Source organism: Zingiber officinale, chromosome 7A, assembly GCF_018446385.1.
Source record: "Zingiber officinale cultivar Zhangliang chromosome 7A, Zo_v1.1, whole genome shotgun sequence".
NCBI classification, from domain to species: domain Eukaryota; kingdom Viridiplantae; phylum Streptophyta; class Magnoliopsida; order Zingiberales; family Zingiberaceae; genus Zingiber; species Zingiber officinale.
The window spans coordinates 119,373,773-119,398,341 of NC_055998.1; the positions used below are offsets into that span (position 1 = coordinate 119,373,773).

A 24,569-nucleotide genomic window follows, 5' to 3' on the forward strand; every position below is an offset into this window, starting at 1 on the left:
ATTTAAAGAAAATATAGTATATTTTCCATCCAATTGAGGTGGAAAAAGAATTATGCTCAATTTGATAAAAAATATACTAGATTCTAATTTAATGTACTGAATTTAAGATGAATTATAATTATTTTTAAATTTTTTATACTTAAAATATCAAGAACAATTAGGTAAGTATATTTGAGAGTGGAAATAAAAATTTATTCCAATGAAAACTATATGTAAAATTATATTTGGCAATGAGGTTGCATGCAAATTTTACCAAAAAAGAATAAGGCTTGTTGGGCCTCTTCATGGGTTTTTTCATAGCGATAACAAAGTACACATCAATCATATAAATATTTAGGTTCTTCTACCTGTTGTATCTTAGTTGTTATATTTCCTGGTAACCCAGTTCCGATCGCCTCTCCTTCCGTTGCTCGCCTCCCCTAATCCCGTTCCCCACTCGTCGGCGCCGCTTTAATGCTCTCGTCGTGCGTGTCAGCTCCGCTGCTTCTCTACCGCACGATCCTGCCGCCGTAGCCCTCCGCCGCCCGCGCCCTTCGACCACCCGTCGCCTCCGAATTGGGTGCAAAAGGACGCTCTTCGGCTGGTCGGATTCTTCCATCGGGAAGAGGGTCTAGGGTTTTTCTCGACTATCTGTTCGACCTTTTTCTGCCGAGGGTCTGCTGGGGGGAAAGACGGAAGCGCGTTAGGGTTTGGGCGCTCACCGCCATGGCCCCCGGGCGTAGGAAAGGTTTGAACCGGGTTAAGGCGGTGGGGCAGCTCAAGCTGGGGGATCTTGTTCTCGCTAAGGTGAAAGGCTACCCTGCTTGGCCTGCCAAGGTTAGTCCGGTTTATTATGGTCTTGGTCCTACATCATCCTGAAAATTGGGTTTATAATGCTTCTGATGTCAGGAGTCTCTTATCACATGTTTCCCTGCATAATCCGTCTAGCTTGTAGCCTGATTTTTTTTTTTTTTGGATTAAGTGTGAGAGGTTGCCCGTTCTGCCCAGTCATTGTCATGGTTTTTATTAAGATTTTTTATGATGACTTTTTTGTTTCTATTTCCTTACTTTTATTTGTGTGTTGCTTAATATCTTCATAATTTTGCCTTCAGTACCGCCTAAAATTCAAACGTGCTCAACCAAACTAGTTGAACACTGCTAACCGAGAGATATGTAGTTATCATTTGCTTATCAGAATCCTCGTTTCCTTTTCCTATCTATTGGATCTTTTGCTTTGTTTAAAAGATCTACTAATTAAAGAGACAGAGTAACTTTTGTATATCTTGCAAGAGGTTCTGATCCATATACCTATAGAAACATGCACATTGCCTTTAAGGATTTTCTAGTTAAATATGAGATTTTGTTTGCTTTTAGGACATGAATCTAAGATGAAGCCCTTGCTTCCACAAGTTATTCTCAACCGATTGTTTTTTTTTTTACACAAATAAACTTTCCTTAAATTCTTGATGAGTGAAACACAAGATAATTTACTTTTTTTAAGGTGGGAATTTCTTCTTCATATTTCCTCTGCATTTGTTCTCTATTTCCTTTTTTTCCCTCTATTTATTTTCTTACTGTTTAACATCAAACTGAAACATATGCTACTACTTATTTTCAGATAAGCAGGCCAGAAGATTTTGAACGGTCACCAGATCCTAGAAAATACTTTGTTCAATTCTTTGGGACTTCAGAAATGTAAGTTTGCTAATTCTTTTGCTAGGTTTACAACTGTCTGATACTCTGTTTGTTTTTTTATATATTCTTCTTGATAGTACATTTGGTTGTGATATTAATTTGGTATTAGCAGTTTTTTTTTAACTTAACAAAGACTATCTTTTTTGGTTGTTAGAGAAGCTAGTGTTGTCTTGTTGTTATTGATTGTGAGTGAGGATTTGACTAATTGTAACACAGACAGCTTGTTCGATCTGTGATTGGATAGATTTATTGATAATTTGATTGATATCTTTGAAGAAACATAAATTACCATGCAACTGAGGAGCATTACTCCATAACACATGTTGCTGACCATTTTAAATATGGAGTAAATCTACATGGTATATATCAGAAACTTTTGGCTGTTGCCTTGCACCTGCATCTTGCATTGTTTGTTTGCAGTGAGTCTAACTAAACAAACAAGACAACAAGTGGTTTTAGAATCAGTAAGCCCTTTGTAAGCTTGTTTTTCATTGTTTATTTTTATTTAAATTTGAAAAAAAAAATCCAACATCAGCTGGAGACTTGGAGTATCGTGCAAGTGAAAGAAAATAAAGTGTAGCTATAACTCCAACCAATTGGACTAGGCTTCATGCACATGATTGGAGTTCTCTCAAGTATGGATATTCCTTAACAACTGAAATAGAAGAGGCTGCATCAGGACTGAGGGCTGTATTTTAAACAAATTAGATACCTTGTATGTTTGTAGTTGTTACATATTTTTCTATTATGTATTTTTTTAAAAAAAAATTGTATGAACTGAACTGGAATCAAATATTAGTTCTTCCTTTGGGACACATGATTTTGGTACTAGGTAAATATATTCCCTATTAATTTTGTGTGTGCTAAGCAATATTCTGCAGCTAATGTCCTCTTAATTTTTCTTCATGTTGTTGTATGGTAGGTCATGATTCTAAATTTAGGAATGTAAATTGCCCATTTGGATTTTGAAGGAAGAGTAGAATGGATGGAGATATAACAAGAGGCAGATTTATTAGAAAATGGAGCAATCCAACTTGCTTAATGTAGGACCCTGTATATTTCAATAAAAAATGTCTGGTGGAGGACTGGTCGATAGCGGGAAAGATGTGCAACTGATGAAGCCTCTTATCACCCCTTTCTCTATTTTGTTTGAGTTGCAGTCGTGCGCCTGATACCTTTGATATATTCCATAAAGACTTTGGGAAATTTGAATTTTGTTTCATCAAGCATGCGTTTTTTCTTCTTAATATCTTTTGGTTATTGAAACTTGATGCTCGTAACCTCACTTGAAGTCATGCTACATATGATTGATTATATTTGTCCAGTCACAGAATTTATATGGCAGATATACTGCCACTACTATGGCCGTTCATCATTAGATTATATTTTTGCAGTGCCTTTGTAGTTCCAGCTGACATTCAGGTATTTACTGATGAGTCAAGGATTAAATTGACTGCTCGTTGCCAGAGCAAAACAGTCAAACACTTTGCTAGTGCTGTTGATGAGATTTGTGAGGCTTTTGAAGAACTGAACAAGAAGAGATCAGCAGAATCTGTGCATGAAGCGGACATGATTAATGATTCTGTTGCTTCTCCATTAAATAGTGATTTTGAAGATATCGAACATCCAGTGGAACATAATGGGGCAACTCATTTGAGGGATCCCGGGAAAAAGGTTGAGAATAATGTAAGTGGGGAGCCTCCATGCATTAATTTTGTTTCGAGGAGCCAAGAGGTGAGTGCCTCTTTGGATCCATCGTCGAGTAATTTAAATGGTGCTGAATCTCTCTTAAAAAGGAAAAAAAGCTCAACTAATGATGGTCAGATTGCAAAAAAGAAGAAAGCTGTAGTTTACAAGTCAGATTTATATTCTTCTTCATGCAAGGAGAAATCAATTATCACTAGTCCTGATGATAGTGAGGGCACGAATATGGAGATTTTACCTGAATTTGAAATTGAAGAGCCACTTCCAAAAGTTTCATCTGTTAGAGGACTTGAGAATTCCTGTGGTTCCAAAAGTGCAAATGAACATCATGAGAAGGATGCAAGCTGTTCTCTGAGAGTTCAAAAAAATGTTGATATTGTTGCAAAGAAAAAGAAAGTTTTAGTTTCAAAATCATCTTTGCCTTCTTCTGGCAAGAAGAATAAATCAGTGAGTGGTAGTCCTGATGAAATTAACGGCACTGATATACCAATGCTATCTAATATGGAGCCAAAAGGGTCAGATCATGACAACCTTGATGACTGTAGTGATATGAAAGATGCTAGTAAAGAAATTCGTGGTCTGGTTGTAATGAAGAAAAAGGTTGCAGTTTCCAAATCAACTTTTTCTGCTTCTTCCAGCAAAGAGAAATTAATGAATACCAATCCTGATGATATCAAGAATGAGAACATGATAATGTCACCACCTAAAAAGGAAACTGAAGAGCCATCTCCAATAGGCTCAGAAGGTGGACTTCAGGATTACTGTGATTCCAATAAGGGAGATATAAGTAATTCTAAGGTTCAGGAAGTTGGTCATCAAACAACAAAAGGGGACACTGAGCCAAAGCAAAATGTGGACAATGCTTCTGGGATTAAATCAAATGTGGCTGTACAAAAGCAGTTGAAGGGTAATGGAAAGGGAAACAACCTGCCTGTAGAAAAAGGCACAAAGGTTACCTCAAATGACTCTAACAGAGTATCAGCTCGTAATACTACAATAGGTAGCAATTCCAAAACTGGAAAGATGCCAAAGAGTTTGAAAAAGCCGAAGGAATATTCTCTTCAAAATGGAAAGCCGCATAATAATCCTCGCAAGGCAACAACTGATACTTCCTATGAATATGCCAATGACAAATCAGTACCCTCTGGTGAAGTGGAGAACTTCAAGGGTAGAAGTACAATGCACAAGTTCGAGGGAAGCAATGATTCATGCCCCACTAAAGGAACAAAATTGGTCAAAGAGGATGTTAACAAGTCCAAGAAATCAATGCATGGCGACTTACCCCCAACTGATGAACTGAAATATGGTACAGTTGAAAAGAGAAAGAAATCAGGAATCTCCATCAGGAGTGAAAATCAGTTAACTTCAGCTACAAATATGGATGCTCATCTTTCAACAGTTAAACATGCTGAGGACATGGATGCAGTGGCACATTCTGCTATTAAAATTACTGCAAATTTAGTTCAATCAGACTCTAAGCTTGTGAAGAAGCGGGATAGGCCCTTGAGTACGCATATTCGGTACAAACGAAGATCATGTAGATTTGATGATGATGATGAGGAGGAAGAGACTAAGACACCAATTCATAAAGCATCCTCTGTGAACTTGGTTTTATCAGATTCAAGTGTTTCAGTTTCTGAGCAGAAACTTCAATCTGTTACAGAGAGTAACAAAGATTCTCCAACCAATAGAGATGCAACTGAGAAGGCTTGTCTAAGCAGCGATCAGAAGTCTTCATATGGTATAACCTTGCTTGTCAAGGTGGCTGAAAAGAATGAGAGAAAAGCCGAAAAATCTCATAGCCCCCAGACTTACCAGAGTCCCATGAAGCGAGAATATCAGAAATCTTGTTTTGGTGGTTCTAGAACTCCTTTGCTTTCACCCAAGGCTTCTGCAGCCCTTGATGATGCACCAAAATTGAGAGATCAAACATGTGTTAAGCCCCATGTTAAAGCTTTTGATTCTCCTGGGAAAAAATCCCAAATCACACCCTCAAAACTCTCAAAAAGCCAATCAGAGGGCTTAAACTCATCCGCTAGTCAATCCATGCCAGAGAAAATTAAAGCATTGAATAAATCCATCAATATGAAGGCACCTTCCAAATCTAATGCACACAATACTGTTCTTACTGAAAACAAACATGAAAAGAGATTTTCCTCTGAATGGAACTCTGGAAAGGACACTTTAGGAGAGAAAAGGTATTACTTAGTTTTCAGGTAGTAATTCAGGTCTTATTATGATTTAATTATTTTCTGATTGCTTTCATGAAACACAGATCAGGAATGGCTAAAGAAGAAAAACTGGTAACTATAAGTGCGTCTTCATTTTCTGATACCAGTAAGTCAATGAGAAACCTTATTGCAGCTGCTCAGGCTAAAAAAAGGAGAGAAGAACAATCACGATATGTACACCCAGAAAATTCTATTCCCATTATAGTATCGACTCCAAATTTAATCCATGGAATGAGTCCAAGTCCTGCTGTGTTGATTCCCTTCACATCGGCAAATTTATTTAACAAGGATATAGAAGCCTATGCTGCTATACCTTCTGATTCTCCATTGTCTGTTCCTCACGAGTCTTCTTTATCTAATAAAGTCGATCATGAAGAATATGAGCACAGGATAAGTCCTGAATACAGGCCTCCAGGAGGTTCACTAAGTGGTGGCACAGAAGCTGCTGTTGCCCGTGATGCTTTAGAAGGTATGGTTGAAACCCTTTCAAGGACAAAGGATAGTATTGGGCGTGCAACTCGTCTTGCAATTGACTGTGCCAAATATGGTATCGCTGATGAGGTGAGATGACTCGCATAACTATGACATATACTTTCAAGTTTGTGTTGTTTTCAAACTTTAGCAAACTTTTTGAGTTTCTTTGGCTCGTAGTTTGATATGCTAGCATGCAATAGTTCATGATTTATATATATTTTTTCTCTTCAGATTGTAGAACTACTTATCCAAAAGTTGGAGAATGAACCTAGCTTTCACCGTAGAGTTGATCTTTTCTTCCTTGTTGACTCTATCACTCAATGTTCTCATACGCAGAAAGGTATGCTTACATATGACTTGACTTTCTTGCTGTATACGGTGATTTGACACACCAACAATGATCATTTGTGCCATTTGTTCCATTATTTGAGGTTATAGGTCAAATAGATAGCACATTCTTTTAGCTCTTTGTGTGACCATAACTTGTCTCAAATAATTTGACCATGTTCTTTGTTATGCCATATTCACTTTTCCCTTCATATTCTAGAATTGCATTAATCCAAAATTGATTTTGTCAGTGTCTGTTTGATAACTTACAGGGATTGCGGGGTCTTCATATATTCCTACTGTCCAGGCAGCATTACCACGACTACTGAGTGCTGCAGCTCCATCAGGGGCTAGTGCTCGTGAAAATCGTCGCCAATGTCTTAAGGTGATTATGCTACCTTAATGACTATTTGATAATCTTATCTTTGTTTGAAAAATTAAATGTTCTGTTCAGGTACTGAAGTTATGGCTCGAGAGGAAAATTATGCCAGACTCTCTCCTTCGTCGCTATATTGATGAAATTGAGGTTCCCAGTGACGACTTAAGTGCTGGGATTTTTCTGAGACGTCCATCTCGAGCTGAGAGGTCTGTGGATGATCCAATAAGAGAAATAGAAGACATGCTGGTTGATGAGTATGGAAGGTATTTTATCACTTTTTTTTTATTATTCCATAAGAATTGCATTTTTTTTATTCTGTGGATTATCGTATGGTTTTGGTGTTTGCTCATTTAAGTTGTGTTCTCGAATGTCAAAATTAGAACTGAATTTCTGGAATGCAAGTACTAGTAACTCATTTTTTTGTCAGAATATAGGTATCTGATACATGTGATTTTGTAATTTCAATGATTTTATCTCATTTTGGCTTTAAAAATAACTGAATTATGTTGATTGGTTTGTCAAAGTTCTATCATTTCAATGTTTTTCAGCAAGGTGATGCAACATGTAAGGGCATTATTTATTAAGACAATATCACTGGTTGCAAAGCTGGAATGTTGATGTGCCCAAGCTTTAATGGCCTATACTGGTCCTTTATCATATGCATGAAGTTACTTGCTATACTAATATTCTTTAAATTTCAGCAAGTTAATTGATTGGTGTGTCAAGTTGTATTCCCTATAAGTTCAACGAATAAAATGAGATACCATTTTCCTTACTACATTGTATTTAAGGTATCCTATTTGTATGTCTGTGGTTGGCATTCATGTAACTGATCTTCGGTATGTTTGTTTTTTTCTTGCAGCAATGCTACATTTCAATTGCCAGGGTTATTATCATGTAATGTTTTTGAAGATGAGGAAGATCTTTATGTCGACCTTTATGGAGATTCTGGGATTAAAATGTCCGCTGAAACTGCTAGTAAATTAGGTCATTTAGATACTGGTGCAGTTACTCCGAGTGACCGACACCCTCACATACTAAAGGATGTGGATGGTGAACTTGAAATGGAAGATGTTATTTTGCCCAAAGAGGAGAAAGGGATAGCTAGCAACAATTTTCAAAACAGTGAATCACAACCTTGTGATTCTAGTAAATCAAGCGATCTGGCAGTGGCTGATTCAAATGAGCTGCCCCCTCTACCTACTGCCCCTCCCCCTCCTGTGGAATCTCCTCCACTGCCACCATCCCCTCCACCTTTGCCTCCTTCACCCCCACCACCTCCTCCACCTCTACCTTCATCACCATCACCAACCCCACCCCCTCTTCCATTGTCTGGTCAATTATGTACATCTTCTGTGTCACTTCCACCTGCCCCTTCATCTTCATCCCCATCCTTATTTTATCCCTCGATGCAGGAAGAATTCAGATTAGCAAATGTAAGGATCTCTTGTGATTTTGCATACAATGCCTTGTTTTTACTACACATTTGACTTTTGGCATATCTGTGCAGTGCAACCAGGTGGTTCATTTGCCTAACAATACTGTGATGCAAGGGCAGGAGGCTGCTTTAAGCAATGAAATGGTTTTGCAGCAGCGTCCAAACTTTATGGCAAATGGAATAAGCAATACTCAATCAATGAATACTTACAGTTCCTCTAGACCCTTTGAATATGGGCAAAATGAATCTTACTTAGCCCCTCAAACTTCTCACAACAGTCACCATTTTCAACAAGGTAATGCACCTTTCCACCAAAGACCTTACCATTCACTTCCTCATGCTCCTACAGCTGCACAAACTGCTGGCCACTTTTCCCATGCTACTCCCATGAGCCAACAACAAGTGCAGCAGCAGCACAATCATTACCCGTTACCATCTGTTCCTAATAGTCACAGACAATATTTACCCGATGAACAGAGGAGAGTGCATACTCGTGGTTTTAGTCCAGATAATCAGCATTCTGCTTGGGTACCTACAAGGCCATCGTGTTCAGGAGCACCTATTACACAGGATGGTATGTGGCTGCAAGTTTCTCTTTGTGAAAGCCCTTATTTTTATTGTACTCTGTAAGAAAAAGGATTTAGGACTTTGGTATGATTAATTTTTTATTTGCCCCATTGAACAGGATTTCCTAGATCTAACATAGAAATGGCACCTTCTAACTCTATGGGATATCAGCTCCCACTACACAATTCTGTGCCTTCTGCAGGTTCAGTTTATGATTCTCTCGGTTAAAGAATGCTTCCTACATCTCAGGATATCCACTGACTGCACTTTGATTGATTGTTTTTTTACACTTTTTATTCCTCTAGGACATAGTTTTCCCCAGGTTTTGCCTGGCAGGCCGGATATGTCAGGTGTTAATTGTTGGAGACCAGGTTAAAGTCAGTTCTATGCACATGTTTGGATATGGTAATATTTTTATTCTATTGTTTGTTACTTTTGCAGAGTGATTTCCTACTATGTTTTTGTCTTACTGAACAATTATCTAACTTGGAATTTTTTTGCACTTTGTTCCAGATTTGTTCTATGACGTCTGGGAGCTGGAGATTGATGGCTTCTAATATCATAAAAATGTGTTGGTCTTCATCTTTCTTGTTACAATTGATCTTAGAATCAAAGATACGATCAGAGAATCAGAGGCAGTGATACTCTGGTGCTATTGTTGGCCGGACTATGTACATTCTAATTGTCTTAGCAACTGCATCCAAAATACTGACTCCGTAAATGTAAGCTTACTTTGTATAGGGAATCTCAATGAAAATGTGAATTTTGTTTTTTATACTCATTTTACCTGGTGTTCACCTTTATTTTTTGTGCACATGGTTGTGATAAATCCACTTTTTAAAATTCATTAGCCATATTAAACTGTTGAAGCTTGAAACCAAAAGTCAATTATCTTAGATGCTTTTCGACATCTGCAAGATCTGGCATAAAAAATCTGGTGTCATCAAACTTGTATTTCTTGATCACTTAATTTGTTAAAGATGTGGGAAGTCATTATTTTTTTCTCTCCTTCAATCTTTTGAAAAGCATAAGCAGGAAACAATTTGTTGAAACACGGTATATTAAACAAAATGCATGAAATAATTTTACCCATTAAAATACAATTTAATATTGTTTAATAATTCGTAATTAAATTCAATTTAACACTTGTCAGCCGGCAAAACACAAATTGCCTAATGTAACACTTACCAAGTGGCTAATCACAGCTATGCAAGTAGTCCCCTAAAAATTGATAATTCTAGTTCTTCATAGTGATCCTCTTATTGTTCTTCATTTGAATCAGAATTTGGTTCATTAGGTTTTTTTACCATATAAAAGTGAATCAAGATCTTCTCATTTGAGATAACTCTTAGCCAAAGGAGTTATTTTAAGTAAATTTGGCGTCAAGCTTGATCCAAGTGTAACCTCTTCCTATTCTAATCATCATGTATCTCTATAACTTTTTTTCGTATTACTTATGTTTGTATTAAATACTAAACTCGAATTATTCATCTTTGTCATGTTTAAGTTTTTTACTAAATGATGTCAAACCAATAGATAGCTTGCTCTCAACACCTTGAGTCAATTCTAAATATTGAACAATGTGTGACTGCATGTACATATGCAAGCATTTGCCACAGTGCAGCACTGCATGTGTTTGCTCCTTGCATATTTGAAACATTTCTCTTCATGCCAATACTTTTCTATTATCTGAAACCTATTATTGTTCTGATTAAAAATTATAGAGGTGGATAAACTTGATGAGCCATACTATTATGAAGCATGAGGAGAGTTATTGAGGAAAATAAGAGAAGAGAAAAATGTTTCTCATAATTTATTTGGTTTCTGTTTGGAAGATCAATCATAATGTTATGTAATTAATAAAAAAACTAATGAAAAAATATAAAGAAAAGAAAAAGTGTGCATATTATTCCTATCGATATAGAAAAAAGTTTGATAGATTTTCTATAGAACTAATGTGTTAGGTTTTGGAGTATCTCCTAATTATATTGAAGAAACAAAATATACATATGATAATGCTGCTACTAGTGTTAGAGCTACTAAGAGTATGAATTGGACTAATTATATTCACAGTAAACTTCCTCTGATATTAAAAAAACTAAATAAATCACAATTTTGTTTCAGAAATAATAAAATAATCACAGAAATAGTTAACATGGATGTAAATCTTTTGTAAAAATTTTAGATGCATGATGTTGCATAGTCAAATGTGCTAAGATGGATGTGTGTAGTTATTAGAAAGGACAAAATAAAAGAAAAGAGTTAGATTCATGAGCAATTATGTATAGCTTCAGCACATTATAGACGAACTTGTTTGGAGATGAGTAATAGTTTCTATAGGTAAAAGAGTTAGATCTACTAGAGTGGAAGTTGGAAGGAGTAAGATGTCGAGGAAATCAACGAAAACTCTAGTTATAGTAATAAAATTTTTAATTTGAATATTACTAGTGATATAATCTTGTTCAAGGATTGAACTCTTGAGACAAAGAATTTTAGTCCTAGACTGCTTGAGACGGTGTCTTCGAAGTCAGTTTCAGTGCTGGAAGTGTGCTTAAGGAGGTGATGGGGATGTTGGTGCCCAAGGAAGTGGAAGAAGGGGAGTAGGAGCCTCAGAGGTGTGCTGGAGGACGAGGGGCCGGATAGAGGAAGAGGCGATTAGAGGAAGAGCATGAAGAGGTGGTGAAGGAAGAGGTGGACAGAAGAAGAGGCATTGAAAGAAGAGGGGGAAGAGGAGGAAGAGGAGGAATTGACAGACAAAGGAACAGGCAGCTGAGGAAGAGAAATACTAAGCAGAAATTGTCTAAAGTAATCACAAACCTAGTTTTGTCGTGCGGGTGTGTCGGGGTGTCTCATCCCTTCTCACGTGCTAGTTAGCAGACAGAATAATAAATTCTGTGTGTGTGTGATAAGCGCAACTCGACATTTTAAACAGTAGTCTTTATAATTCAATGGAGAGATAAAGTTTTTGTGGTTGACCCCAAGTAGTTGGAACTCGTTAGAAACATGACTCAGTGATAATGATGAAGAAATGCCCATATATTAACAAAGGTAATCGTTATAGAAAAAATTAGCTTATAACCATCCATATAAACTATTTATGATTTTCCTGTTCTGTGTTATTGAATAAACCAATGCATATCAATACTTTAAGAGGGGGAATCATCAGAATCATAATAGCTTGATTATTGAGATAGTCTGCATGTGCAAGTTTACTACACAGAATGCTCTTTTCCTTTTCTCAAGAAAAGAACATACATTCAAAGTAGGACTATTTCTATCATTTTTTTACTGTTCACAATTTCTTTATTTTATTTACTGAATTTAAATGGACCTAACTAAATAATGTAGTATGACTATAGTTTAGATTTTTTTTTTCTGAAGTTTATTGAGGTGCCTCAACCATGGGATGTCTTGGCCATTTTGGTCACATTTATTCTGCTACAAATGCCTACGTCTGCATCAATTTAGGTGTTAAACTATTGCTTCATATAAAAGTAAACACAACACTACCTATAAACCAATTTGGGCCTTGAGGGCATGGTTATTTCAGTTTATCTTTTGGCGCCATGCAATCATTGTGGTGTTTCACCTGAACAAGTGGTAAATTCAGCATCTGCAAGCTATGTTTGTCTGTGTTAGCCCCAACTATATAGCGTCCACTATATGGATCAAGCAGTAGCATGGAAACTGCTATTGCCCGTGTTGCTTTAGAAGGTATAATTGAAACCCTTTCAAGGACAGTATAGTATTGGGTGTGCACCACATCTTGCAATTGACTGTGCTAAATACAGAATGCTGATGAAATGAGATTACCTGCATAACTATGGCATATGCTTTCAAATTCATTCTGTCTTCATGCTTTAGCAATTTATTTATTTTTCTTTGGCTCTTGTATTTTGTGTTGGTTGAGAACAATTCACTAGCATGAGATAGTTCATGTAATACATCTGTTTTTTCCCACAGACTTTAGCGTCCACTAATATACCTTAGAGGTGATCTTTTCTTTTTAGCTAACTCTCTCACTCAGTATCTCATACACAAAAAGACATGTCTACTTTCTTTCTGTATAGGGAGATTTGACACAAATAATGATCATTTGTGCCTTTGGGTCCATTATTTAAGCTTCTAGGTTAGATAGAGCACTCTTTCAGTTCTTGCTGTGACAGCAACTTGTTTAAAATAAATGGCCATTTTGTTTCAATGATTTGATCATGTTCTTTGGTATTCCATACCAGTTTTCCTTCTGTATTCTAGAATTTCACTTGTCCAAAATTAATTTTGTTGATAGTTGTTTAACTTATAGGGATTGCAGGGTCATCACAATTTCCTGCTCTGCAGGTAGTATTATCACAGCTACTGATTGGCCCCCTCCATCAGGGGCCAGTGCTTGTGAGAACTGTCGCCATTGTCTTAAGGTGAATGTGCTACCTTTGGAGACTATCTGATTGTTTTTATCTTTTTTGAAAATTAAATGTTTAGTTCAGATACTGAAAATTTAGCCAGATTCTCTCCTCCGGTTCTATATTGATGATATTGACGTTCCCATTAACGTCCTCTTTGAGCTAAGAGATTTGTGGATGATCCAATAAGAGAAATGGAAGGCATGCAGTTTGATGAATTCGGGAGGTAGTTTATCAATATATATTTTATTATTCTATTGGAATTGGAATTGGAGTTGGTTTGGTTGCAATTGAATGTATTGTTCATATTGGTTTTATAGGCACTATTACCAATTTTTTTCTCTGGATGATCCTATAATTTTGATGTGTTGTTCATTTAAGTTACGTGTCTTCAAAAGTCAAATTAGAAATTAATTTCTGGAATACAAGTACTTGCAAACTCAATTTCATATTGGAATCTAGGTATCTGGTATATGTGAGTTTGTGATTTCAACAATTTTTTTTTTTATCTCGTATGGGTTTAAAAAACTGAATTACACTGATTTGATTGTCAAAATTCGAGCAATTCAATATTTATGAGCAAGGCGAGGCAACATGTAAGGTGTAATTCATGTCGCAATGCTTTCTTGTATTTCCTTTCTGCACATTAAAAAAGAAATCAATGACCACATTGATGCTTTTATAGTTCCTGTTTTGTCTTCTCAATCTCGACAAATATGACCAGCATGTTCTTTTTAGCTCAACTTTTCCCTTTGTGATTGCATTGCTCTTTGTTTTTTGATATCATATGATATAAATCCTTGTTTGGCTATGATAGTTTTTTTCTCCCCTGTTCTATGCCTTGGGATTTAATAGGAAGCACAAGGTACCCCTGCTTCCTTCTCATGTGGATTTGATTAGGTTTGCTTGAAATAGATGAATTTTGTAACTTTCACATTTCAATCTTATCACTATGCAGATGTATTTTTCTGTGGAATAGGTCTTCAATATTAAAGGTCCCTTGAGCAGAAGGGATGGAAAAATAAAGGATGGTTTAGCATGAAAGAATTGACTAATTATAATAATTGATGAGAATAATTAGATTAAATTTGAAACTTGAATTGTGAGGAAACATTTTAGAAAATAAAGATGAATTTAAGTTAATTAGAATAAGAACTGAATAAATCAAAATGTTATTTCATTGATGATAAAATAATTGCAGCTGATAAAATAATTAAGATAGATGTATATGAAATCTTTGTAAGACTTTTAGATATTTTTCCCTGGTTAATTTCCGTGTAAAGACTTATCACTAGTATCACAGTATCACTGAATTGTTTAGATGCGTTAACTACATTGTGGTGCCACAACCTTGCTGCATTTTGCCTTTGTTGGCTAGATTCATTAAGCTGCCTATGCCTATGGATCAAGCTTGCCTCGAAACAATTGTTATTGTTGCTTATGAAAACAAATACAGCATTACCAGTGTACAAGTTTGGTCCTAATACAATTGGTATTGGTGCATGTAGAAACAAATTCAACTGAACTGGGTACAAGTTTGGGCCCTAATGGCAGGTCTTATCTTCATGAGAAATAAGGAATATGTCTGCTGGAAATCATTTTGTTTTTCACATCGTATAGTGTAAGATTAATCTATACTTGAGACATGTTAATTTCACTAGTGATATCTCGTAAATCAGTTTTACATTGTTAACTATGGATTCTATGGTCTCTGTCTACTCTTACACCTTTCTATTATATTTTAAAGATTCAACTTGTCTATCAAAGGATGGAAACATGTACTTTTTGTACAACTTCAATTGGGACAACTCATCTTTGAATATTCCATCATTTTAATTTATTTATTTCATTTTTCTCGGCTATTATAGCTGCACTTGACTGCTCTCTGGTAGTGGCCTTTTGTGGTTTCATCAGTCTTGTAAAAATTTCATTTTATCCATAGGACTGGTCTTCTTTACTTCAGCTACTCATCCTTTATCTATTAATACCTTTATCAAAATAACATTCTTGTTAAATAATTGATAGCAAATATTTGAGCTTGGTATTCTATATTAGAGGTTGATTATATACTCATTTTTAGTTGTACTTGAAACGTGCTGTGTTTATGTGTTATTCATGATTCAAGTTTTGAGTTTGAAGTATTTACTCACTCATCATTTAGCCCAAAATTATTTACAAGACATATTACAGATGCTTGTCAGGAAGATGGACAAGGACTTCTTACATTAATGAAATCAATAAAGATCAATTTCATTGATGACATTTGTATCATCTATTTATTACTAGAGGTTCTCTTCTTGTTTAAAATATTTCATAGCCAATATTTAAGATGTTGCATTTATGTATTATGCTATGGTTCAACCACATACTGCGTGCATATACCTTTCAAAACCATGATCTTTAATTTTCCTAACAATTTTTTGATTTTCCATCTTGTTTTACATTATCTTTCTTCATATTCTTTAATTTTTCTTACGATGTCTATAACTAAGTTGGTTTCCATATACTTTTGTAAAACTTTATATCTATTCAAATTTTCATTTTTATCTTCAAAACATGTATTATTTGTCTTTTGTACCTGATTAGTTGCCGTGTTTGTCATCATTTCTTATTTCTTCCAAAATTATGTTTATGTTTTGAGTGGTAAGACCATTCATTCTTTTACTGCATGGTACTAATAAGCTCTTGTTTTCCAGATTGAATTTACTTCAGCAGAAAGTTTGGTGGGTGAGGGAGACAGAAGTGGTTAAGCTGGTGTGACAAATTGTTCATGCTCCATCTCGACCTTGCCATTTAAAGCTGGAGAGCGCGAAGGCCCCTACGAAAGACAACATTGCACTGGTCAAACCAACTGGTATTATCTCGATTTAAGAACACTGGCTCGATCGAGCAACTAGACAGCATACAAAAGCTTGTACAAGAACAACAGCATCTTGCATAGTAGTTTGTGTAAGAATTGCGTCCTCATGCACCCGTCGCTATTTTAAGGGTCAGTCATTCATGATTTATTTCCTCCGTATGGAGGCGGACATCGTCATCTTTTGTCAAGTTGTGTAAGAATTGTGATACATAATGAGCTAAAGGATGTTAGGATCTAACTATTATCAATCTTTAAAGCAAAGAGTTGACTTGAATCTATCGCTAAGGATTATTGCTTCTTATTTGTTGTTGGAGATCCCTTAAGCGCGGAATAATCTTCTATAGAAGTGGGTGGCGACCATTTGTATTCCTTCTCAATGGGGAAAAGAAGTGGTCAATGAAGAAGTTGAAGAATATGTCTTAATACATGAGCATCTTTTTTTGTATACTAAGCTCATCCTATGAGTACTATCCACTTTAAAGGTCATTCATAATTGACAACCCATTGATAAATTGAGTTATTAGATTTACACATTGAATCTATGTCTATTTAATCCAAAATCTTTTTATATGTAATTAAGCATTAGATCATTTAATTGTGGTTTAATTTTCTTAATGATAATTAATTTTGTGTGTGTTAATCAAGTGTAAGCGCATCTTATGGAGATTAAGTCCATCTATGTGAATTTAATTGGATTTAGTTCATCCATGTCGACTTAATCATATAATTTTTCAATTGGGTTATACTTGATTTCTTATATACCATATAACTCCTTAGTTGAGTTTAGTATATCAAATTTTATGAGTTAAATATTTCTTTAAACAATCTGGTCTATTAAATCAATTATTATAATTGTAACAAGATCCAATAATAATTATAATATTAATATTATTAATGATATAGATCAAATGTGGATGTGTAGTATAAGAATGACATGACATGTGATCTATAAGTGTCCATTCTCAATAAGTTATCTTTGTGATCTAAACCGGGTCTAAATCATATTTATCAAAATATTATACTAAATTATAATGGTAAATTATGATTTAACTTTATGACTCCAAATAAAATCTATATCATATTTACAATAATTAAATGTAAAATTATAATGGTAAATATAATATTCGTATGTTAGAAAAAGTTAAAATTATGCACATATATAGAAAATCTATAGTATATACAATGAGCTAAAATATATGTTCATAAATATAGAACATCACATAAAATACATATTCTTACATAATGAGTACTTCATCAAAAGGAAGAATTCCCATATTCAAAACATGCTGATGAAATACCTTGGATGACAAGCCCTTGGTGAGTGCATCCATTAACATGGAATCTGTCCTTATATGCTCTATCATTATTTGACAATTTTGAACTTTTTCTTTAACCGCCAAAAATTTTATATCGATGTGTTTAGATTTTGAGGAACTCGGTTATTCTTGAAATATAATTTTATCGTTTTATTATCACAGTTTATCCTCAATGGGCTGTCAATGTTCTCAATGATCTGTAAATCTGTGGTAAGGTTCTGTATCCATATCCCATGGTTGGAAGCTTCATAGCAAACTATAAATTTTATCTCCATAGTGGGAGTGATTATAAGTGTCTGTTTGGCATTGTTCCATGATACATCCCCTCCTGCCATCATGAAGACATAACTTGAAGTCGACCTCCTGCTATATAAGCATCCACTAAAATCGGAGTATGAATATCTAATGATCTCCAAATGACCTGATCTTCGATATATGAGCATGTAATTTTTTGTTCTTTGTAAATACCACATAACTCACTTTATAGCTTTCCAAGGCTCTAGTCCAGGGTTACTCAAATATCTGACCAACATCCTCACAATGTATACAAGATTCAGATATGTACATACTTAAGCATACATCAAACTCCCTACTACAGATACATAGGGGAATTGTTGCATTTCCTTAATCTCAAGTTCATGACATGGACATTGTTGTAAGTTAAGTCTATCACCCTTTGCCACTGGAGTGTCGCCAGGAGCACAGTTCTGCATGCCATACCGAATGAGCATATAGGCCTTTTGTGATAGTCCAAGTGTGTACCTTGAATGATCAGTAGAATCTATATGCATAAGACAAATGATGCATCACCAAGATCCTTCATTGTAAATTCATCGGATATAAATGATTTGGTTTCTACTAGAAGACTTTTGTCATTACTTGCCAACAATATATCATCCACATAGAACAAGTATAATAAACTTGTTTCCACTGAATTTGATATATAAACATTGATCAATTAGATTCTCCTTAAAATCATATGAAAAAAACTACTTCATCAAGCTTCTGGTAGTATTGACTAGATGTTTACTTTAAATCATAATTGGACTTAGTTTATATACTAGGTGTTTTGAATCTCTTGACTCAAAGTTCTCTTGTTACACCATGTATATAGTTTCCTCAATGTTTCTATTGAGAAATATAGTCTTAACGTCCATTTGGTGTAACTCTAGGTCATAATGAGCTACAAGTGTTATGATTACTCTAAGGGGGTTTTTCGTCAAAATCGGCGAAAAAGTCTCCTTGTAATTAATGTCCTCCTTTTGAGTGAATCTCTTAGTAACTAAGCGTTCCTTATACTTTTCAACATTGCTATGTGAATCCCATGTTGGATCGAAACGCGCTAGAGGAGGGGGGGTTAATAGCGCTCGTGGCTTTCACTTTTCGTATTCGGGAAACTTAACGAGTAATTGCAACAGAAATTAAAACAAACACAGAAGGACCCAAGTATTTTTACTTGGTTCAGAGCCTTGGACGACTCCTACTCCAAGGTCTACGCTCGTTGAGCGTTTCCTTGGGTAACAGCTATAATAGCGCAAAAGATTACAAAAAGTTATTACAGAATAATATTGAGAAAGGTATACCGACAACAAAGAAATGAAATTTGCAGCTTCGGGTCGTCGAGTTCTTGCTATAGACTTTCTGGATCGTCTTTAGAGCAGCGCACAGCTGAAAGATCGCTTGGGAGTTGATTGATTCAAGCTGCTGGTCGAGACTGCCTTATAAAGGCTATTGAGGGCGCATTCAAGCCCCTTGAGGGCGCCTCCAACCTCCGGGTCAGCCGCACGTGGATAAGGTCTGACTTCTTCGCTGCTTATCCTCTTGAAGGCGCCTCCATACTCCTTGAGGGCGCTTTCAAGGCTGTCTGAGGCGCCTCAAGCCTTCATGAGGGGTCCTGCAGCCTGGCTTCCTGCGCAGTTTCTGGCTTGCACCCGAGGCGCCTCCAAGCTCCATGGAGGGCGTCTCGGGTACTGTTCATCCGGGGCAAAACATGCTCATTTGTCCCTGCAAGATATGTTAGTCCCAAAAATACCCTGCAACACAAAGTTAGCACATAATAATGAATATAAAAGGATGTTCGACAGTCACCGAATTGTCCGGTTCTAACTTTGGATTTCCGACCGGAAACCCTAGGTCGAACCGACGTCTACTGTTCCCTCAGCGGGCCGGGAACGCGTCCTCACCTACTCCACTCAAGAGAGTATACCTGTTTGCTAGTCCGGTCCTCCAGACCGACTGAACTTTTGCTCAGCGCCTGACTCTTCAAGTCTTTCCGCTGGACATCCGCTCTATGACCCGCTCAGGCTTTTCACCTGGTTCGTGACACCAGGACTTTTCTTCTAGGGTTACCGCCTCGTAGGACTTTTGCCTGAAGCTTCGACCCGCCAAGACTTTCTGCCTAGGGTTACCACCCCCTAGGACCTAGGGTTACCTTCCCCTAGGGTTTTTCCTTTGTCTAACCGTAGTTAAGACTTTTCCTCACCTAGGGTTACTATTGGAGTAATCTGGGTACCCTAGGTTTTGATGTTTGGGCAAAGGTTTAAGTTAGGTTTATTATTGTATTTGATATGCATTGTGAGTGTGCAGGATACAAGTACAACAAGGAAAGTCCAAGTGTGATCTTGGCAAAGGAGGAAAATCCAAGGATGGGTCTTGGCGGTGTAAGTCCAAGCATATAGTCTTGGCAACGTAAGTCCAAGTGTAACTTGACAATGAACGAAGTCCCGGAGGTGCGACCTCTTGGAAAAGGAAGACCCGACAATAATGACAAGGCCGATGGAAGCTCCAGAAGGCAAGACGTAAAGGATGGGGAGACATCCGAGGGACGCAAGGCTGATGGATGAGGCTAAAAGACTAGGTCTAGGTTGGTCGGGCGAGGACGAGTGTTGAGTGAATATACTCGGGGTACAATCCTAGAATTAGGGTTTACTGTAGCAGTAATGTAGTGTTACTATAGGAGTCGACTGGTGTTTTCATCAGTCGACTGGTGCGGTCGACCGGGCAGTCGACTGGGCGCGAACAGAATGCTTCTGTTCGTTCGGTTAGTGTGGAACAGTCGACTGATATATAGCCGTTGGGTTGTAACGGTCGAATCTCCACAGAGGACAGCCGACTGATGGTTTTGGCTGTCGATTGGTAGGCGGAGTTTTCCAACTCGTGGTCTATATAACCAAGCATTGGAAGCTTGGTTGAAGTTGACGAAATTAGTGATGGTTAACCATAATTAGTAGTCAACAAGTGCTCAAAGGTTTTTTTGTGTCCAAGTGTACTTGGTTGAAGTTGTAGTGAGGTTTCTCCACCTACAAGGAGGTTTGAGATAGCTGGAGTTTGCCGGGGACTAATCCACGGATAGATCGAGATCATCCACCTTACGAACAACTGTGGAGTAGAAGCCCTAATCTCCGAACCACGTAAACGTCATGTGTTACGGTTTGTTTGGGTTTATTGTCTTTCCTTATTGTTTATATGGTTTAACTTTATTCTTGTTAGTTTGTATTTTTGTTTTCCGTTGCGTACTAACAAGTGTAGGAAGTAATGATTTGGGTGAGACGCTATTCACCCCCTCTAGCGAACGTCAAGGTCCCAATAATTACCACCCCCTAAGACTTAGGTTACCACCCCCTAGGGTTTTTCCACCTGCCTAACCGCATTTAGGACTTTTGCTTAAGTAAACTTAGGACTTTCCTGCAATCTCAATAAACATATCAGATAACAAAATAACTTAATTTTGAACCCTTTGACATAATCAAAACACAAGTTCGATTGTCAGATGCTTTCCGCACAAACAATCTCCCGTTTTTTGATTATGGCAACATCGTTCAAAGTTAAGTGAAAAAATATGACAGTCACATTTTCAAAAACATGAGCATAAATGAAACAATTTGAAAAACCTTATGCTCCCCCTTTTATTATGTTTAAGTTCTTAATTCTTAACTTTGACTTTTCTCTTCCCCTTTGACATAAATAAAAAAGAACAAGTAGAGAGAGAAATATAGAAAAATATTTTATGTAATTTTAAGCTCCCCTAAATAGTAGCACTTAGCAAAATTTACCTTTGAAAATACTTAGCTAATTTAGAAATGTTTTGAAAAATATCTAACTTTTTCAACAAAAACTTAGAAACTTTTATATCTTTTTCGAAAAACAAACTTAGCTAAATTTTCAGCTTTAAAATTGATTGCGTTGAAAAAACACCTTGCCAAATAGCTAAGTTTTAGAAAATAATCTAACTAAGTTTAGTTTAAAAAAAAACTTGATTAAGTATTTAGCTTAAAGGGGGTTTTTACAAAAGCATAGTTAAGTACTTAACTTGAAAAATACTTAGCTTGAATAACATAGTTAAGTATTTTACAAACTTAAAACATTTTCAAAAGTATTTTAACATGATTTTTCAAAGAAAACTTAGTCAAATTTTGAAAATAAATATTTTGTCAAGTAATTAGCTTTCAAAACTTAACTTAAAAATATTTTGATAAATTTAGTCCCTAGCTTTAAAATATGTAAATAAAATTTGATAAACCTAAGTTTTGAAACTCTCTTTTTCACAACTAAAAAAACTACTTAGCTAAGTAAGTGATTTGAAAAATACTTGAGCAAATACTTAGTTATTGTAGATAATTTATTTTTCATTTTTAAAAAAAAATAAATTGAATTTTTGGAAAAAATTATTTTTTGAAAAATAACTTAGCTCGACTCCCTTCACTCCCCCTTTATTAATGTCTAAATATTTTTGAGGATCCTAGAGTCCAAACATGTACTTTAAAAAAATTATTTTATATGTTCCTAATTTTCCATCTCACTCATTATAGGTTATCAAGCATGTTCAGCTTATGAGTGAGTGTGAGATGGAGTTGTCAATATTGAAATTGAGATATGGGTTTGAATTTTAAAATTTAAAATATAAATAAACATTTCAGATTTTGAAGCTTCAAAGATATATTAAAAATTAATAATCTTTCATATTAAATTAATTTGATATAATTAATGATCCGGTGTTAAGGACGGGGGACCCTCGTCAGCGGGGGGTCAATGGCACGTGGAGGTCAAAGGTCAAGATAGTCAACCCGGAGACCGGCCGACCGGACGAGGCGGGCCTACCGACAGGGCCCCGCAGGCCGACCGACCGTGAATCCTCTGAACCGAATGAAAGACAACCCGACTAGGAGTCGGGTTTCTGATGCTCTAAGGTAAACAGGTTTCAAGGGTCGAGCGGGCTGTCCGTTCGGCCGGTGCACAAGGCAACACAGGCAGGAGCAGTCTCATTCGAGCATATGACCGATGCAGAAGTAATATGCCTATCGAGCGGCCGATCCGCTCGGCCACGGAACAGACAAAGAACGCAAGAGGACAAAGGAGACAGGGGATAACATCATCCTCGAGACACCTGCCGCCGACAAACAGCAGAGTTGGCGGCCGAGCCGTACACAGAATCATGCGGTGGAAGCTTCCACCGTCACATCCGGGATATGCTCGGACGATTGCGGAATGACGCCAGAGGTACTTTTCTGACACTGACTTGTTAAGGTATGTTTGGGGAAGCGTGCACGCATCAGAAAACATGCCCGCGCTTCCCCGGGGTCTTATATAAAGACCCCAGACGCCGACGAAGGTATGCACACATCTTTACTGTAGCCTCGTTACTCTGCTTCTCTCGTTGCCTGACTTGAGCGTCGGAGGGCCGTCGCCGGAAAACCCCTCCCGGCTCGGCTTCTTTGCAGGATCATCGGAGAGCTACACCACTAGTCGGAGACAACGGAGCGTGCCACTTCCCCAACGTCCGTCGACTTAGCGCTCGGACAAGATCAATTAAAATTTTGAATATCTAAGAATTAATAATTTGAAATTTGATTATGATTTGAGAATAAATTATTGTTTAGAAATAATTAAAATTTTGAAAATATAATAATTAAATGATTAGGATTTTTGAATTCTAATAAGATTTTGAAATAATTAGGATTTAGATTTTGAAAATTGAATATGATTTGAAAATGAATTATTATGTAAAACTTAAGATTAAGATTTTGAAAATGGAAATTATTTTAAAATTAATTATAAAAATTAAGTAAGATTTCAAAATTAATTATGATTTTAAATTAATTATAGAATTAAATAACTATTTTAACCTTAGGTCTATCTCACCTTTTTTTAAGTTATCAATCAGGGAACCTTATATGTTGTTGTGAGATGGTTAACTTTAATTTAAATTATGTCTAAGAATTAATTTATATTTGAGTTGGACTTAGATTTTTCAGTTGGTCAATTAAATACACATTTCAAAGATGGGCTCCTAGGCTGTGGTGAGGCACTAGGCCTTCTTAGGTATGAGATCATCCACCACTTCTAGACAGAGTCTTTCAAAGATATTATATATTTAATTTTCCTTTTGAAAACTCCTAGGACTAACCAGTCAAGTGTAAATTACATCTGAGTCCTTAATCTAGCTTAATCTAAGTATTTATATAAAAACAAGAAAAAAAACAATCATTAAACAATTCTATTTATTTATAAAGATAGTTTTTCTATTGGCTCCCCCTGGATCATAGCCTTGATATGGTCTATAAAGGTAATGTATCTGATCCTTGGGGACCCAATAATGACCTAGTCCAACTTGATTAACCAACTTAAAATTAGGTACTCATGCTTGGACTATGTTTTTATTTGATCTATTTACAATTGACAGATACGATTTAAATTTATATTTACGCTTAAATCCAAGTCCGGATCTATTGGAAATGACTCTTTGTTTTCCAAGAATCAGATTAAGATTCTTGGAACCCAACATGAACCGTTCCAACATGTCCTTAAGTTCTTTAACTTGAGTTTTCAGATTGGGATTTTCTTCATCAAGTTGTTGGACTTGAGTTGAACTTCCAATTTGAACAGACTCAGTCAAAGAACGCGAGTTAATCGCTTCCTTAAGGGTTGTTACCTCCTTTTGGAGTGACTTGACCCGGACGTTGGATTTAGCTAATTTTTTTAACAAATAAGAAACTAAATTTTCTAAATTAGTACCAGAAATAAGAGAGCTTACAGTGGGGTTATGTCCTTCGAAAATGAATACGGATCCGTGGCTTTGCTTGGACTCGATTTCTGATTTGCTCTCAATTTCGGACTTGAACTCGGACTCGGTTTCAACAATATTCATTTGTACCGATAGAGCGAGGAAACTTGCTTGTTCTTCTTTGTTAGAGTCAGGTTCT

General features: G+C 36.3%; 1 protein-coding gene across 9 annotated transcripts; it reads left to right on the forward strand.

Annotated features, from left to right (window-relative positions):
• Positions 1–345: 345 nt before the first annotated feature.
• Positions 346–16,332, forward strand: LOC122002217 (ENHANCER OF AG-4 protein 2-like). 9 transcript variants are annotated; one of them, XM_042557314.1, is made up of 15 exons: positions 346–816; positions 1,598–1,674; positions 3,069–5,576; positions 5,654–6,170; positions 6,315–6,423; positions 6,683–6,795; positions 6,865–7,052; positions 7,652–8,225; positions 8,300–8,801; positions 8,913–8,996; positions 9,100–9,199; positions 9,308–9,516; positions 13,098–13,209; positions 13,279–13,420; positions 15,891–16,332. In XM_042557314.1, the coding sequence occupies exons 1-11, from the start codon at positions 706–708 to the stop codon at positions 9,168–9,170; spliced, it is 4,854 nt and encodes a 1,617-aa protein (XP_042413248.1). In that variant the 5' UTR covers positions 346–705; the 3' UTR covers positions 9,171–9,199; positions 9,308–9,516; positions 13,098–13,209; positions 13,279–13,420; positions 15,891–16,332. The 9 variants fall into 9 exon arrangements, with proteins under 9 accessions (XP_042413248.1, XP_042413246.1, XP_042413247.1 ...); XM_042557312.1 differs by having other exon boundaries at positions 13,294–13,420; XM_042557313.1 differs by having other exon boundaries at positions 13,298–13,420.
• The last annotated feature ends 8,237 nt before the right edge of the window (positions 16,333–24,569 follow it).